Source organism: Copadichromis virginalis, linkage group LG23 (assembly GCF_057382275.1).
Source record: "Copadichromis virginalis isolate Kocher_CV1m ecotype Utaka linkage group LG23, C_Virginalis_male_GT1.1, whole genome shotgun sequence".
NCBI classification, from domain to species: domain Eukaryota; kingdom Metazoa; phylum Chordata; class Actinopteri; order Cichliformes; family Cichlidae; genus Copadichromis; species Copadichromis virginalis.
In genome coordinates, this window is record NC_140639.1 from 35,989,428 (window position 1) to 36,003,855 (window position 14,428).

The following is a 14,428-nucleotide window of genomic DNA, read 5'->3' on the forward strand; positions in this document are numbered from 1 at the left end:
TTTCTGTGTTTCATAACATTTAAGCATGCAATTTTTGCGCAAATCTTGCAGAGATACAGAGAGCACTGATCCCCCATTAGCTTCAGTGTGGCTGAGGAGTAAAGACACAGGAAAACATGTATAAAACAGTATAAGAATGTTTAGATTTAGATTCAACAGCTATGTTAGCGGGCTGAATGGAAAAGTACAGCTGTGCATCATTAGCATAGCAAAGGTACAAGATGTCCTTGAAACTGTTCAGTAGATGACCCAGGGGTAACATAAGATAAAAAGTGAAATCAGAATTGGTACGAGGATTGTCTCCTGAGGGACCTCAAATATGAGGGGCAGATATGAGGACATACACCTGTTCCTATTCCTCCTTGCAAAAAGGAGCACCTCCAATTCTACAGCCCTGTCCAGCTCTCCTAGACTAACTCCAGTCTCCTGGAATCTCATCCATTCTCTTGAGACTGTGCTGGGAGATACAATAAACCTTCCGACAATTGGTATTGGTGTGCCATCCGAGGGATTGGACTACCTGTGAAACCTGTGTAGGATCCGGTATGTTACCAATAATGACACCGATCCTGGCCAAATAGGAAACTAGTGTAAAAACATGCAGAAAATATCTAATTTATATTAGCAGTGAACATCAAAGCTTCCTAATTAAATGTAATAATAGTCTAATAATAATGACTTAGAAGAGAAATTTAGAAATAAAGAGGAAATATGTATTTTGATTTATTAAAACGTTTCAAATTCTTCATGATTATTATTATTTTTAAATGTTCTTTTTGCCATTACCCTTAGCCAACCAGGGATGATCGTGGCTGGATTATCAACCCTGTGGGGCCCAACCCCTGGTGGACCACAATTATCACCTCCATCCCTGCTCTGCTCTGCACCATTCTCATCTTTATGGACCAGCAGATCACAGCCGTCATCATCAACAGGAAGGAACACAAACTAAAGGTATTTCATTGGATATGTTCACATTGGTGTGTGAAAGTGATTTTAAATGTGGTCAATACAATTAATTCCTACAAGCCCCAGTGTGCTGTTTTTTAGTTTTCAAATCTTTGCTTTTCCTGAAGTGGGTAAGTAAGCTAAATCTAAATATCTAAATCACACTTTCCTTGATCCAACCCTACAGAAAGGCTGTGGCTATCACCTGGACCTGTTTGTGGTGGGGGTGATGCTTGGTGTGTGCTCAGTAATGGGCTTGCCATGGTTCGTGGCTGCCACTGTGCTCTCCATCTCCCACGTGAATAGCCTGAAGCTGGAGTCAGAGTGCTCGGCCCCTGGAGAGCAGCCCAAGTTCTTGGGAATCCGAGAGCAGCGCTTCACTGGCCTCATGATCTTTACTCTGATGGGTTGTTCCGTCTTCATGACCTCCGTGCTGAAGGTAGGGGATAAACACCTATACTTATACCTATACTTATCAGAGATTTCTGGATCTCAAAAAGACTTTTTATTTCTTCAGTTCTTAATACTCTTAACAATATATAAAAAAAATAACAGATAATTTATCAAAGGACCTATTTTAAATAATATTTTTAGGCACTTTGCTACTAGCAACCTGTTATAAGAACGCATAATGTTGTATAATTTTGTTGAGCCTATGAAACATTTCACCATTTGACTATTTGTTTGCATTAACAAAGGGACTCCCAAAAATATTTTAGAAGAAAACTAGTTGCATCTCTAGTGTGTCCATAAAAAAATATTTGAGGAAATTAGACAAGTGGACAGTGACCAGCCTAAAACAAACTACCTACTTCAAGTAAATAGCGTCTGAAACTCGTGTCCTTAACAATCCCTTTCTGTTCACTTTAGTCATCTCTCCGTGTATTGTCCTTTTTTATCTCCTTTAAGTTTGTCATCTCTCCATGTTTATTTTTTGTGTTGTCTCTACTTTTTCTAATCACCTGCTTGTGTATATGTTGTCTCAGTCTCCCTTTGTGTATTGTCAGAGCATCAGTCAACTTCCCCTTGGGTCGCCTAGCTTTCTCTTAGCAAGAGTTTTTGGTTTCCTTTTGTATTTTATGTCTTACCTTTATTTTGTGCTTTGACCACCAGGCTAAATAAATTGCTTGCTTTTGTTTTTGTTTACTCCAGCTTGCCTCTGTGGGTCTGTGTTTGAGTCATCACATTCCTCAATATACTGTATGATCTGTGTACTACGCAGACCATGACAGAATCAGTGGTTACTTTCATATCTGATTATTAATCAGTGGTTACTTTCATATCTGATTATACAGACTGAGTGGACAGCCAACCTTGGCAAGGGGGCATTTAGCTCAACTCAGTGTTTGCTTTATTATCAAAAAAAGGGCATTTATCCAATCACTTATGTGAACAGTTGTGTTTAGAGTGACACAAGTTATGTCTACAAAACAATGGTTAAGTTAGAATGAAATCACATCATACTTGGTAAGGAATTACAACCATATGATTGCATGGTTACATTTCTCTAGCATGCTCTTATAGAAATGTAGCCACAGTTGCAAAGTACAAAAAAATATCAGACTGGAGCAGCCAGGGATCAAACCACCAACCTTCTGATTAGTTGATGAGCTGCTCTACCTTCTAAACTACAGATAATAATGTCTAGCAAACAAAACAGGAGAAATGTTTTCTGTAACCGCTGACATGGATGAATAAGTTCACCATCTAACAGGAAAGACTAACAGTTCTAAGTTTTTACTCATACTGGAAATGCTTTTCTGTCTCTACGCAGTTTATTCCCATGCCTGTGTTATATGGCGTCTTTCTTTACATGGGGGCTTCCTCACTCAGAGGTATTCAGGTGAGGTGACCATGGTATTTTCTGTTGGAAGAAATAATCCAGAAAAGCTTTGAAGGAAAATTCTAATTTTTTCTTTGTATCTCTGCAGTTCTTTGACCGTCTGAAGCTGTTTGGCATGCCTGCCAAACATCAGCCAGACTTCATCTACCTTCGTCACGTCCCTTTGAGGAAGGTCCACCTTTTTACTATCATCCAGCTAAGCTGCTTGGTCCTCCTCTGGGTCATCAAGACCTCTAAAGCTGCCATTGTTTTCCCCATGATGGTAACCCAAGTGTGCTTGTATATGCACGAGTGTTTGTGCACCTAATGAATATGATGGCTTGACGTCAGTCTGTTTCTCTTGTTCCAGGTCTTGGCCCTAGTGTTTATTCGTAAATTGCTGGACTTCATTTTCACCAAGAGAGAGCTGAGCTGGCTGGATGACCTGATGCCAGAGTGGAAGAAGAAGAAACTAGAAGATGCTGCACAAGAGGTGCAGTATGAGAGCACTATTTAGAGGACTTGGATGATCTTCAAATTTCTGCCACTGCAATAGATTTTTCTCTTCCCACAGGAGGAACACAGCATTATTGCAGAGGAGGAAGGCATTGTACAAGTGCCACTTGAGGGACACTACAAGTAAGTCTTTCGGATATTTAATTCTATTCTGTGTTTTGTGTTTTACCTAAGCTGTTTTGTCTGTCAACCAAAACTCACACATGCGGATATTTGTGAGTTCATTCTTAGCTCTAGCTCAGACGTATGTGTGGTTTAAGTGCTTGTGCTACTTTAGTGAAAACCAATGAAATAATGTCCTTTTCTCTGCTTGTTTGAAGGAGTGACCCAGCCACAGTAAACATCACTGATGAGATGTCCAAAGGGTCCTTTGGGAATGTGTGGAAGAGTGTGAACCCTGCTGAGAGTGCTAAAAAGGAACAAAGTGCTAAAAGGTTAGCCACATATTTGCATTATTAAGACTTCCAGATCTCCCATACAACAGAGAGATAATACTGGATGTTGATCCAGATCATAAGTAGGCTTCTGATCTTAAGGTTGTGAAAGCAGCAAGCACAGGTGTTTATTATTCAGGAATACTGACTTTTTCCAAGAAGCTGACAAGCTAGTATGTTTGTTTAGGAGCAGTCCTGCCCTTGTAGATTTCCCACTGAGCAGACTAACATAGAATTTCCTGCCTGCCTTTCTCATTTCATCCCACCCCTAAGCTCCCCTTCCTAACCTCTCAGAAGCTGATATCCCAAAGGTAAGCAGTTCAGAGGTGACCCCTTCAGCATGGAGAGTCTCATCCTAAGTGTTATTGCATGATGAACATGTGCTGCTAATTATGATTTGGGTGATGGAAGATGTTTGTGGATGTTATTCATTCATGTTTTCTTGATGTCAAATGTGACCTTGGCATGCTAATTACAAATAGTTAATAGCACTGGGTCTAATTTACTAGTCACTATAATCTGTGTTTTAAGGAAAGACTGCTGAACCTTTTTGAGATAAATTTGCATGCATGCATGCCACCGAAATTCTCTTTTTGTATCATTTTTGTTGGGTTTACATTTTCTTTTTTCCCCCATGCAGTTCCAAAAGCAACGAAAAGCGTCACAAACGGCGAAGGCATGACAAGAGCTTGGACAGGGAGACAAGTTTGTGATGACACATACTGGCAAAGCCACTGTGCTGTCAACCAGTAAATCAACAAGTATACCGTGCCACACTCAGCCACCTTTGTACTGTGCTACACTGTGTTTTTTCGTCACGTAAGTCTATGTGCAAGTCGGGTGAAACAAAGAAAATTTATTAGAAACTGTATTAATGAGAGGAAACTGAGACACATCTGTGTTTTTCTTTTTCTGTGTATATCAGTGTTTAGTGATACCAGCAACCGAAGGATGCCAGAATTATGACACCTGCAGTAACTGCTGTGTCTATGGGCCAATTCCGGAAAAATTTTAAAGAATTTTTAAAATTTATTTTATTTGTATTTTGTATGTTTTTATATTTTTCCAACAACTACAAGTTATCCTTTTAACAAGGTTACAGCGAACCACTAAAGAATTGATTCTATGTGGAACATTGTTTACTCCACGACATTCTCCGTGGAGCATTTAATGCCGCTGTTGTATTTAGCGCCTCATAATAGACTGAAAAAAAGTAGATATTTGCCAATATAAATCTGTAGTACTGATATCTAAAAGAGTTGGCTATATAGCAAATCTAGTAATTTTTTGGACACATTAAATATACATTTTATATATTAAATATATCTAAATGTTTTTGTGACAGTGACCACTCATCATTTCCCAGTCTTTTCCATTCCTATCAGGTATAAATGTCTCCTTCTCCTCTAGTATGAAGCATTTCCCAAGAAACTGCCCAGAAATTTGACTTTGAAATTTGTTTCTGAGAGTCACATGAAGTGACTGACCTAAAGAGATTGCTAAATATGAAGCTAAATCCAGCAGCTAGTTAACTTAGCTTAGCATAGACAGCGTAAATGGTGAAATAGCTTCCATTGCTTTGTTTAAAAGTAACCAAGAAAACAATTGCAAACAGGCACTTTATATTTTACTTCTTAATTCCCTTATTGCAGCGTCCCTCCGACAGAAGACAGAGATGATCGGTATTCCGTTTACCGGCTGTTTATTAAGAACAGTAACACAGGCTACTGTGGGCCGTAGCCAACGCCAAAAAAGCAGGGAAAACGCTCTCTCTAGAATCAAAACAAAAAACCCTGGGCTCTCCTGCCGAACTTGCGCTCCTTTCTTCCGCATACACACAACACACACTCTCTAACTCCCACCCCCCAAACACTCTCAGCCAGTTCTCTTACAGACTCTGTCATAGGTAGCTGATATAATTGACAGGCTTAACAGCCTCTAGACCAGGGGTGTCAAACTCAAATACACAGTGGGCCAAAATTCAAAACTGGAACAAAGTCGCGGGCTAACATTAATATTTATTGAAAAAAAAAATCTTCCTCCAGATATAAGAATGAATCTTTTCTTATGGACTCAAACACGTTTTGCTGGAAAACTGAATATGGAACAAGCAAAGCTTTATACTAAACAATATATATATTAGCTGTATAATACCAGTAGGCCAGCTCTAATAGTAATTTGGTATGGCTTCGCGGGCCAAATGTAATTAGGCTGTGGGCCAAATTTGGCCCGCGGGCCAGAGTTTGACACCTATGCTCTAGACTATTAAACCTTCAAGGACAATCAGTAATCACATGGCTGCAGGTGTGTAACAACTATGCCATAACTGAGTGGCAATAACACCGATTACACATCAAACTAACTTGTAATCCAGTCCTTTACAATATGAAGTGTAAAAATAACATTTTTGATTGGTGTCACTATTACTTGCTAGTGATTGCGCCATATTAATCACTCACTGGAATAGACATATCTATCATTTAATCTGACTCTCAGAAACAAAGCAATTAAATTAAACAAATAAAGTATTTTCTGATTTATTTTGGTGAGATTATTATTTTTGGGGGTAGGGTGGGAGGGGAACCTTTTGGGAAATTAGATTTAGCATGGTAACATAGATTGGGAAATTTTGGTATGTATCGACTTTTTTCCCTCAAATTGGACAATGATGAACTCTTGAGCAACTGTACAGTAAAGCACCATGTTTTCCACTTGCATTCTCTTCGTCATCTTGTCAGTAAGTGTCATCCATGGACATGTAATCTCCTCTCCAAATGACCCTCAGTGTGTTAATATCTGAAGCTAATTATTTCTTTAAAAAACAAACAAACACCTGCATGCTGGTGAAACACTGACTGTCTTGCTGCAGGACTATGGTTCTAGAAATGCAATAATACCTTTTTTTTCTGGGAAGGGCAACATGTAATAACAGTAAAGAGTCTTAACAATGTATAATACATAGAATATTTTATTCATGTAAAATGTTACTTATATATTACTAGCATTAAGTCAGTGTTCGATTGAAGTTTTTCTTGTAGATGTTATTTTCCCATTGTCTAACTGATGGTTCTTAGATGATTTGATTAGAGAAACTAATAATGGGTCAAAAATAATAACTGTATCAAATACTTTGACCACTTCTGTGTGGAATTCTGCCTTAAAATTGGTAGTAATAGTTGTGCACTTTCTGTTAGATAATTTAAGTCACCTGTATAAACAATCAGTTCATTCTTCAATCGTTTAATGAGAATGAGAGAGAGAGAGAGAGAGAGTAAATAAAGATATTAAACTGCAGGACTGTTTATATTTTCTGTGTTGTCTTATACTTATTTTATTTATATTATACTTATTTAATTTTAATTAATTAACCTGAGATTCACTTGCTGTGGGCTAGTTTTCAACTTTCTTTGTGTTTTCAGCTTTGTGTTCATGCCGAAATACTAAAGGAAAAATTGTATGTGTGTCCTCATTAGGACAGTTATATGACAAGTTATATGACAAGTGGTTACATTGCAAAAAAATTGCAAAAAATGACTCTCTCCTGGGAGTAATTAATAAAATACTGTATACTACTTATTTACTAGAGCAGTGTTTCCCAACCACTGTGCCGCAGCACATAGGTGTGCCATTGAAGATTATCTAGTTCCACCTGATTAGTACTCTAATAGAATTACTGACCCTTTTTTTTTCCTGGTGCAAGTCCCTACTACTAGATTTACTAACCCTGCGAAAATTTGCGTAAATTCCCCTGAACCTAACACCTCCTAGCACCCCGCTGAGAGGCCTTCAACTCCATTGTTCTCCTGCTTTTGTTGTGCAAAAAAAACACACTCTCCCCCAACCAGGAGAGATTCAGGAGACAGGAGAGAACCAGGAGAAGGTCTTTCCTTCCAATCGTTGTCAGACTCAACAACAAAGTACCTGCAGCCTACAATACACCATGGTAGTTTTTATGTGCAGTATTTCTCATATGTAATATTACTTCTTGTCAGTCGTTGTACATATATTTATATATCCACACCTTACATAATAAATATATATATATATATATATATATATATATATATATATATATAACCGAGGACAAGGGATGAGTAAACGGGGCAAAGAAATAATTGATCATTTATTTATTACATGAGTTAAACATACAAATTCCCAGTCGTTTCCAGACAGGACTTACAACACATCCTGCTGATATCCCAGCTGCACATGAGACTTACCACACAAACTGTGCGAAATAACACTACAACCCGTCACACCCCGCTTAGCGACACTGCAATCGTGGCACACACTGCAAACAATTCGGGTCTCAGCGCAGCTGGGAATCAGTGCTATGTATGGCCTATGATCTGAGAGATAAAGGGAAGTGGCACAAACAATTAAAATAAAAAAAAACAAAAGAGAGGTTAGTCCGCCCTTACAAAACTTACTCTCAATCAATAACCGCCTCTACGGCTGGACGGACTAACCAAAACAAAATTACAAATCAATCAAAAGAACAAAAAAAAAAGGACAGCAGAGACAGCACAGCTGAAAAACAAACAACATTATCAATTAAAATATTACCCAATAAAATAGCAATTTTATAAAACCATTCAAAATCATGAAACTAAAACAAACACTCAATATACCTACAATATTGATCAGTTTCCCTGCGCGCAGTCGATCTAGGGCTTGATCAATTCTTCTATTAAAATTCGTGGTCACACTAAAAAAGTCCAATGACACATTAAAAATAGGCACATGCAATAGCAAAAGATCCAAACAAAAATGGCAAAAGTCTCTTACCGACAGTATACCCACTCGCACCTGAGTGAATTAATTGCCTCTGGTTTTTTCCACAGAAGAGCGCTGACTTCACCCCACACACCCACTACCTTTTCACAGCTCTTCAGCCAATCACCTGGCAGAGAGCAACAAACTGCATAACTTGTTACATATAGATATATATATAGATATATATATGTGTACATGTATATGTATACATGTATATACAGGGAGTGCAGAATTATTAGGCAAATGAGTATTTTGTCCACATCATCCTCTTCATGCATGTTGTCTTACTCCAAGCTGTATAGGCTCGAAAGCCTACTACCAATTAAGCATATTAGGTGATTTGCATCTCTGTAATGAGAAGGGGTGTGGTCTAATGACATCAACACCCTATATTAGGTGTGCATAATTATTAGGCAACGTCCTTTCCTTTGGCAAAACGGGTCAAAAGAAGGACTTGACAGGCAGAGAAAAGTCAAAGATAGTGAGATATCTTGCAGAGGGATGCAGCAGTCTCAAAATTTCAAAGCTTCTGAAGCGTGATCATCGAACAATCAAGTGTTTCATTCAAAATAGTCAACAGGGAAGAAGCGTGTGGAAAAACCAAGGCGCAAAATAACTGCCCATGAACTGAGAAAAGTCAAGCGTGCAGCTGCCAAGATACCACTTGCCACCAGTTTGGCCATATTTCAGAGCTGCAACATCACTGAAGTGCCCAAAAGCACAAGGTGTGCAATACTCAGAGACATGGCCAAGGTAAGAAAGGCTGAAAGACGACCACCACTGAACAAGACACACAAGCTGAAACGTCAAGACTGGGCCAAGAAATATCTCAAGACTGGTTTTTCTAAGGTTTTATGGACTGATGAAATGAGAGTGAGTCTTGATGGGCCAGATGGATGGGCCCGTGGCTGGATTGGTAAAGGGCAGAGAGCTCCAGTCCGACTCAGACGCCAGCAAGGTGGAGGTGGAGTACTGGTTTGGGCTGGTATCATCAAAGATGAGCTTGTGGGGCCTTTTCGGGTTGAGGGTGGAGTCAAGCTCAACTCCCAGTCCTACTGCCAGTTTCTGGAAGACACCTTCTTCAAGCAGTGGTACAGGAAGAAGTCTGCATCCTTCAAGAAAAACATGATTTTCATGCAGGACAATGCTCCATCACACGCGTCCAAGTACTCCACAGCGTGGCTGGCAAGAAAGGGTATAAAAGAAGTAAAACTAATGACATACTGTGTGAATGGACAACGAACCTTGGTAGGGAACAGCTGTTTATCTATCATGTGTCATGTGTTCTCCTGGAGTGAATCTCTTAGCACAGTTCTTGTTGTAGTATGTCCAGATGTCGGAGATCGCCGCAAATTTGTCTGTTTTCACCCGTTCTGCCCGCATGTCCTTGTCATCAAATCGAAGGTGTTGCATAACTGAAATGAAACTATCTCGGGGCATTGTCTCTTTGATTACTGGCACCAGAAATCTTTCTGACCAGCAATCTAGAATGGCACCAACGGGACACATGATTGCTCTTACAGACAGAATGGAAATTAATTCCATCACTTCAACAATTGACAAATTCCAGTCCTGCTCTGCTCTGCGGGCTTGATGGACCCGTACACTCCCTGATAGTCTGCAGCATTCCCAGGTCTAACAGGCAAAGGAAGCTTTGGAGCACACTTGTAATTTTACGCTGTCGGAAGATAAACAAATAGAGAATGGTAAATTTACATGAACCTCACTCTAAATGGGTTTATATAAATATCATATCTACTATGGCAGTGACAAAAACTTAGCAGACTCTGTGGGTCCAGCTTGCACAGTGAAGCACGAGCGATTTGCTACTGCACTGGGCATTCCAATGTCCTCCTCTAGCCGTCTTTTGCCATGTGGCTCAGACACGGCTTTCCAGTACCACGGTGCCTCTTCCATGGAGGCATGTTGGGTTCTTGTTCCATCTCCTTTTCAGATTCTTCTGAGGAGGTATCAGTGGCTTGCTGGATAAGTGAAACCTCTCCTCCATCAGAATCTGCTTCGTTCATTTCCTGAAGCAAGGCCAAAGCCTGTTGCGCGGAGAAGCTCTTCCTGCGTGGCAGTGATACGGAGGCCATCCTGATGTGCGTTCTCAGAAATGCGAACGGGAAAATGATTCTCCCTCCTGGGTCGGTCTGCTTTTGTGCACAGCACTGTGCTGTAGTCATGCAATGCCACTTCCTCACATACACAGTGACAATGGAACAATGGAAGATCTGTGCTGAGAGTCAAGGAAGGTGTAAATGTGTGTCTTTCATATTTGCAGGTCAGTCAATGTGTGGGATATTTTGTATAGATATGGCAGGCATTTCTGAAAGTTGTGACACAGAGGTTTAGCCTGGCTTGGATCTGAGCAACTCTGAGTGAACAAATGCAAATGTGCCAGGCCTCAAAGATAATGGGTGGTTTGCACAACAAAAGCAGGAGGAGAAAATCTCAGCAGGGGTGAATAACACCTCGGGACTTGCACCAGAAAATAAAAAAGTCAGTAATCTAGTAGGTCTTAGGTTCAGGGAATTTACGCAAATTTGCGCAGGCTTAGTAATTCTAGTGCTAAGCGACGTAACGGGCAGAACAATTGCATTCTCTTCCACTAGAGGGTGCTAATTAAATGGGTTGCCAACTGCCAGTAAAACAGAAGATGGCGAAGAAGAAGTCATGCTGCGAGATGATGCAGCGCCTGATAAAAATAGATAAATATTTTAAAAGAAAAAGTCAGTTCCTGAAGAAAACTCCGACCCAGATGAAGGCCCTATACGAGTAGTGGTCAGAAGAAAGCAAAAAAGATATACTGGGGACAAACGGAATCAATTACACTATACCTGGTGCGTGGGAAAAAAACTATCAACATGCTTTTTGTGACATTTTTGCTTGGTGTTGTGCCGTGTGATTTTTCTAATGTGAAATATGTGCCGTGGCTCCGAAAGGTTGACCAACACTGTACTAGACATGTAATGATTATTGGGTAATACAGTAGGCTACTTTTGTGAGTAATGACCTAATCACAGATCACAACAAAGAGGGGAAATGCCTTCAACATGCACAAGCATTTAACCTAGAGATGTGCAAAGCAGCCGGTATTTGTATCTGTATTTGTATTTGTTGAGGGGGAAGTATTTGTATTTGTAAAGTAAAATTCAAAATAGGCGTAAAAATCCATTTTTTTGCATTACACTTCGAATTAATGTTATAGTGTAAGTATTCTTTATTTATATCCATTATAATAATTATGGATGTTTTTAATTGATGTTTTTCCATAAATCCAGTAATGAACATGTAACGTTATTGAAAAGAAAATAACATAACAGCCATTGTCTCATCCATGGTTAAACCAACAACTAATAAAATACCATTGTGAACATTGCACACATTACATATCACTTTGGTTTTGTCTGCAGCACTGACTGTAAAATGCTTCCACACAGAACTTGAGTTTTTTGGCTGGTGGAGGACCAAGAGATGGCTCAGCAGCAGCAACACTCTTTTCTATTTGGTTGCCCAAATCCATGTGGGGAGTTTCAGCCAAGTTAAAACACCAGCAGTGCCCAGCCTTCTACCTTTCTACCTTTAAAACCCACCTTCCAGCCAAATGGCTGGTAGGTGTTTAGCTAGGGTTTAGCTTCAGCCAAGTGGAAGCTAAATTGTCTAGTCATTCATATGTAAATTAGGTTGTTATCTGAGAATTCTGGAGGGGAGTGGGGTGTGTGAATGAGGGGGTGGGGGAGCTGCTAAAAGCTGTGAACTTCCTTTTGTGTTCGTCTTGATGCATTCTCAATCATCCAGGGAAATAAATCTCCAAAAGTCACCAACTTGGAGTGTTTCAGTTTGCCATCTTAGGGAGAAATCAACACACATGGGTGTATGTCCTTTGTTGCTGAGATTTATTGATAAAAACAGTACAACAAACCAACCATTTGTACACATATTTACAAATAATAATAAAAAGTGAGTGAGTACATTTCAACATTTTCAGCAATCACTCACAATCCTGGCACTGCCATGGTATCTGTAGTCTGCATTTACCACATGTGTATCTGTAGCAGTGAACACATCGCACAGTGGCATGATTGTGCTTGCATTTGTGTTTGACCTGACACGTGGCTCTTTTTCCAGGGCTAGGTGTGGAGGGTTGTGTCCAAAGCAACTGTTCTTTTCTTGCCTTCTTCCCAGCTACATGAGAGTGAGCCAACTCTCTTGCAAGCTCCACCAGGAAGTCCACCCGTCTTTCCTTCGTCCCGGTGCATGCTTGATACAGCACATGTGCATTCAGTGCTGCCATGTCGATCATGTTGTAAAACACGGCAACTGGCCAGCGCCGTGTTCCTCTGCGGACAGTGTACTCCCGAAGCATCTGGTCCATCACATCCACGCCACACTTTGTTTTGTTGTAAAGGGTGACAGTGTTTGGCTTCCTTTTGGTAGTGTTATCAGTCTGAACCACGCTGTGCATGCTGCTAAGAATATAGACTGTCTTCTTCCGTTTGGCCGCATACGCCGTCAGTGTGGCATCAGAGGTTGAAAACACCTAAGAAATAAGATAAATTGTTATTTCCATAGCCCTTTTACACACAAGGAAACACATAAACATAGAACCACAAAAGACCTGCAACATACCTGAGTGGTGAATTCATTGCGATCTGCCTGTCTAGTGGATTGAGGAATTTCCCTGCGAATCTTGTTGACTGTGCACAGGATGGTGGTTTTCCGTCTAAGAAGTTTTTGCGCAAGTGAAAGCGATGTGAAAAAATTGTCCGTGGTAACATTTCTGCCCTTGTCTAGGAATGGTTCCATCAGCCTCATTACTACAGTTTCAGAAAGTCTCTCCCCAGTGGGACGATTGGGGTCCTTGCCAAGATATGGGAAGACATTGCAAATGTACTTGGATTTTAGGTCGCAAGCCACCCAAAACTTGATCCCAAACTTGTCAGGTTTACTTGCAATATACTGCAGGAAACAGCACCGAGTCTTTGATGGGAAAAGCTGTTCATCAACGGTGATATGTAGACCAGGGTTGTAGCATGTGATGCAGTTGGTGACAAATGATCCCCACACACTGGAAATTGCAGCGAACTTATCAGTCTTTGCTCGATCACTGCGGGTGGACTTGTCATCAAAGCGTAGGTGTTTCATGATGTCTTGGAAGCGCTTTCGTGCAAGGACAAATGCAAGCACAATCATGCCACTGTGCGATGTGTTCACTGCTACAGATACACATGTGGTAAATGCAGACTACAGATACCATGGCAGTGCCAGGATTGTGAGTGATTGCTGAAAATGTTGAAATGTACTCACTCACTTTTTATTATTATTTGTAAATATGTGTACAAATGGTTGGTTTTTTGTACTGTTTTTATCAATAAATCTCAGCAACAAAGGACATACACCCATGTGTGTTGATTTCTCCCTAAGATGGCAAACTGAAACACTCCAAGTTTCCTTGTGGCTCAGGAAACTAACCACTCCAAGTTGGTGACTTTTGGAGATTTATTTCCCTGGATGATTGAGAATGCATCAAGACGAACACAAAAGGAAGTTCACAGCTTTTAGCAGCCCCCCCCCCCCCCTCTCATTCACACACCCCCACTCCCCTCCAGAATTCTCAGGTAACAACCTAATTTACATATGAATGACTAGCCAATTTAGCTTCCACTTGGCTGAAGCTAAACCCTAGCTAAACACCTACCAGCCATTTGGCTGGAAGGCGGGTTTTAAAGGTAGAAAAGCCAAATGGCTGCTCTCTGGGACTCTAAGTGTTGGGTGATGGGAAGCTATGCTAAGGTTAACTAGCCTATAGCCTACATTTTGCTCTCTGCAAAAGACAAAGTAACTTAAGCGTACCATATAACTCCCACAAGTACATTCAGTTCGACACAACTACACACCTTTTTAACCTAACATTAAGGTTGCTCTGTCA

The 14,428-nt window shown here is 40.3% G+C and overlaps 1 protein-coding gene and 1 long non-coding RNA gene across 4 annotated transcripts in view; one reads left to right on the forward strand and one right to left on the reverse strand.

The window, feature by feature from the left end:
• LOC146681495 (sodium-driven chloride bicarbonate exchanger-like) overlaps positions 1 to 6,527 on the forward strand; it is a 58,950-nt gene extending 52,423 nt beyond the window's left edge. For 2 of the 3 annotated variants that reach the window (XM_085449778.1, XM_085449779.1), the window contains exons 19-27: positions 793 to 954; positions 1,136 to 1,387; positions 2,723 to 2,791; positions 2,880 to 3,053; positions 3,141 to 3,263; positions 3,345 to 3,409; positions 3,607 to 3,720; positions 3,994 to 4,031; positions 4,361 to 6,527. In XM_085449778.1, coding sequence (XP_085305904.1) covers positions 793 to 954; positions 1,136 to 1,387; positions 2,723 to 2,791; positions 2,880 to 3,053; positions 3,141 to 3,263; positions 3,345 to 3,409; positions 3,607 to 3,720; positions 3,994 to 4,006 — 972 coding nt within the window. In that variant the 3' untranslated portion in view covers positions 4,007 to 4,031; positions 4,361 to 6,527. The remainder of the gene's footprint in view (positions 1 to 792; positions 955 to 1,135; positions 1,388 to 2,722; positions 2,792 to 2,879; positions 3,054 to 3,140; positions 3,264 to 3,344; positions 3,410 to 3,606; positions 3,721 to 3,993; positions 4,032 to 4,360) is intronic. The other variant, XM_085449780.1, reaches the window with a different exon arrangement.
• Positions 6,528 to 7,792: 1,265 nt separating this feature from the next.
• LOC146681496 (uncharacterized) lies at positions 7,793 to 8,620 on the reverse strand. The gene is made up of 2 exons (XR_014918210.1): positions 8,509 to 8,620; positions 7,793 to 8,428 (listed from the first exon to the last, which is right to left on the reverse strand). It is a non-coding gene; the product is annotated as an uncharacterized LOC146681496 (long non-coding RNA).
• Between the last annotated feature and the right edge of the window lie 5,808 nt (positions 8,621 to 14,428).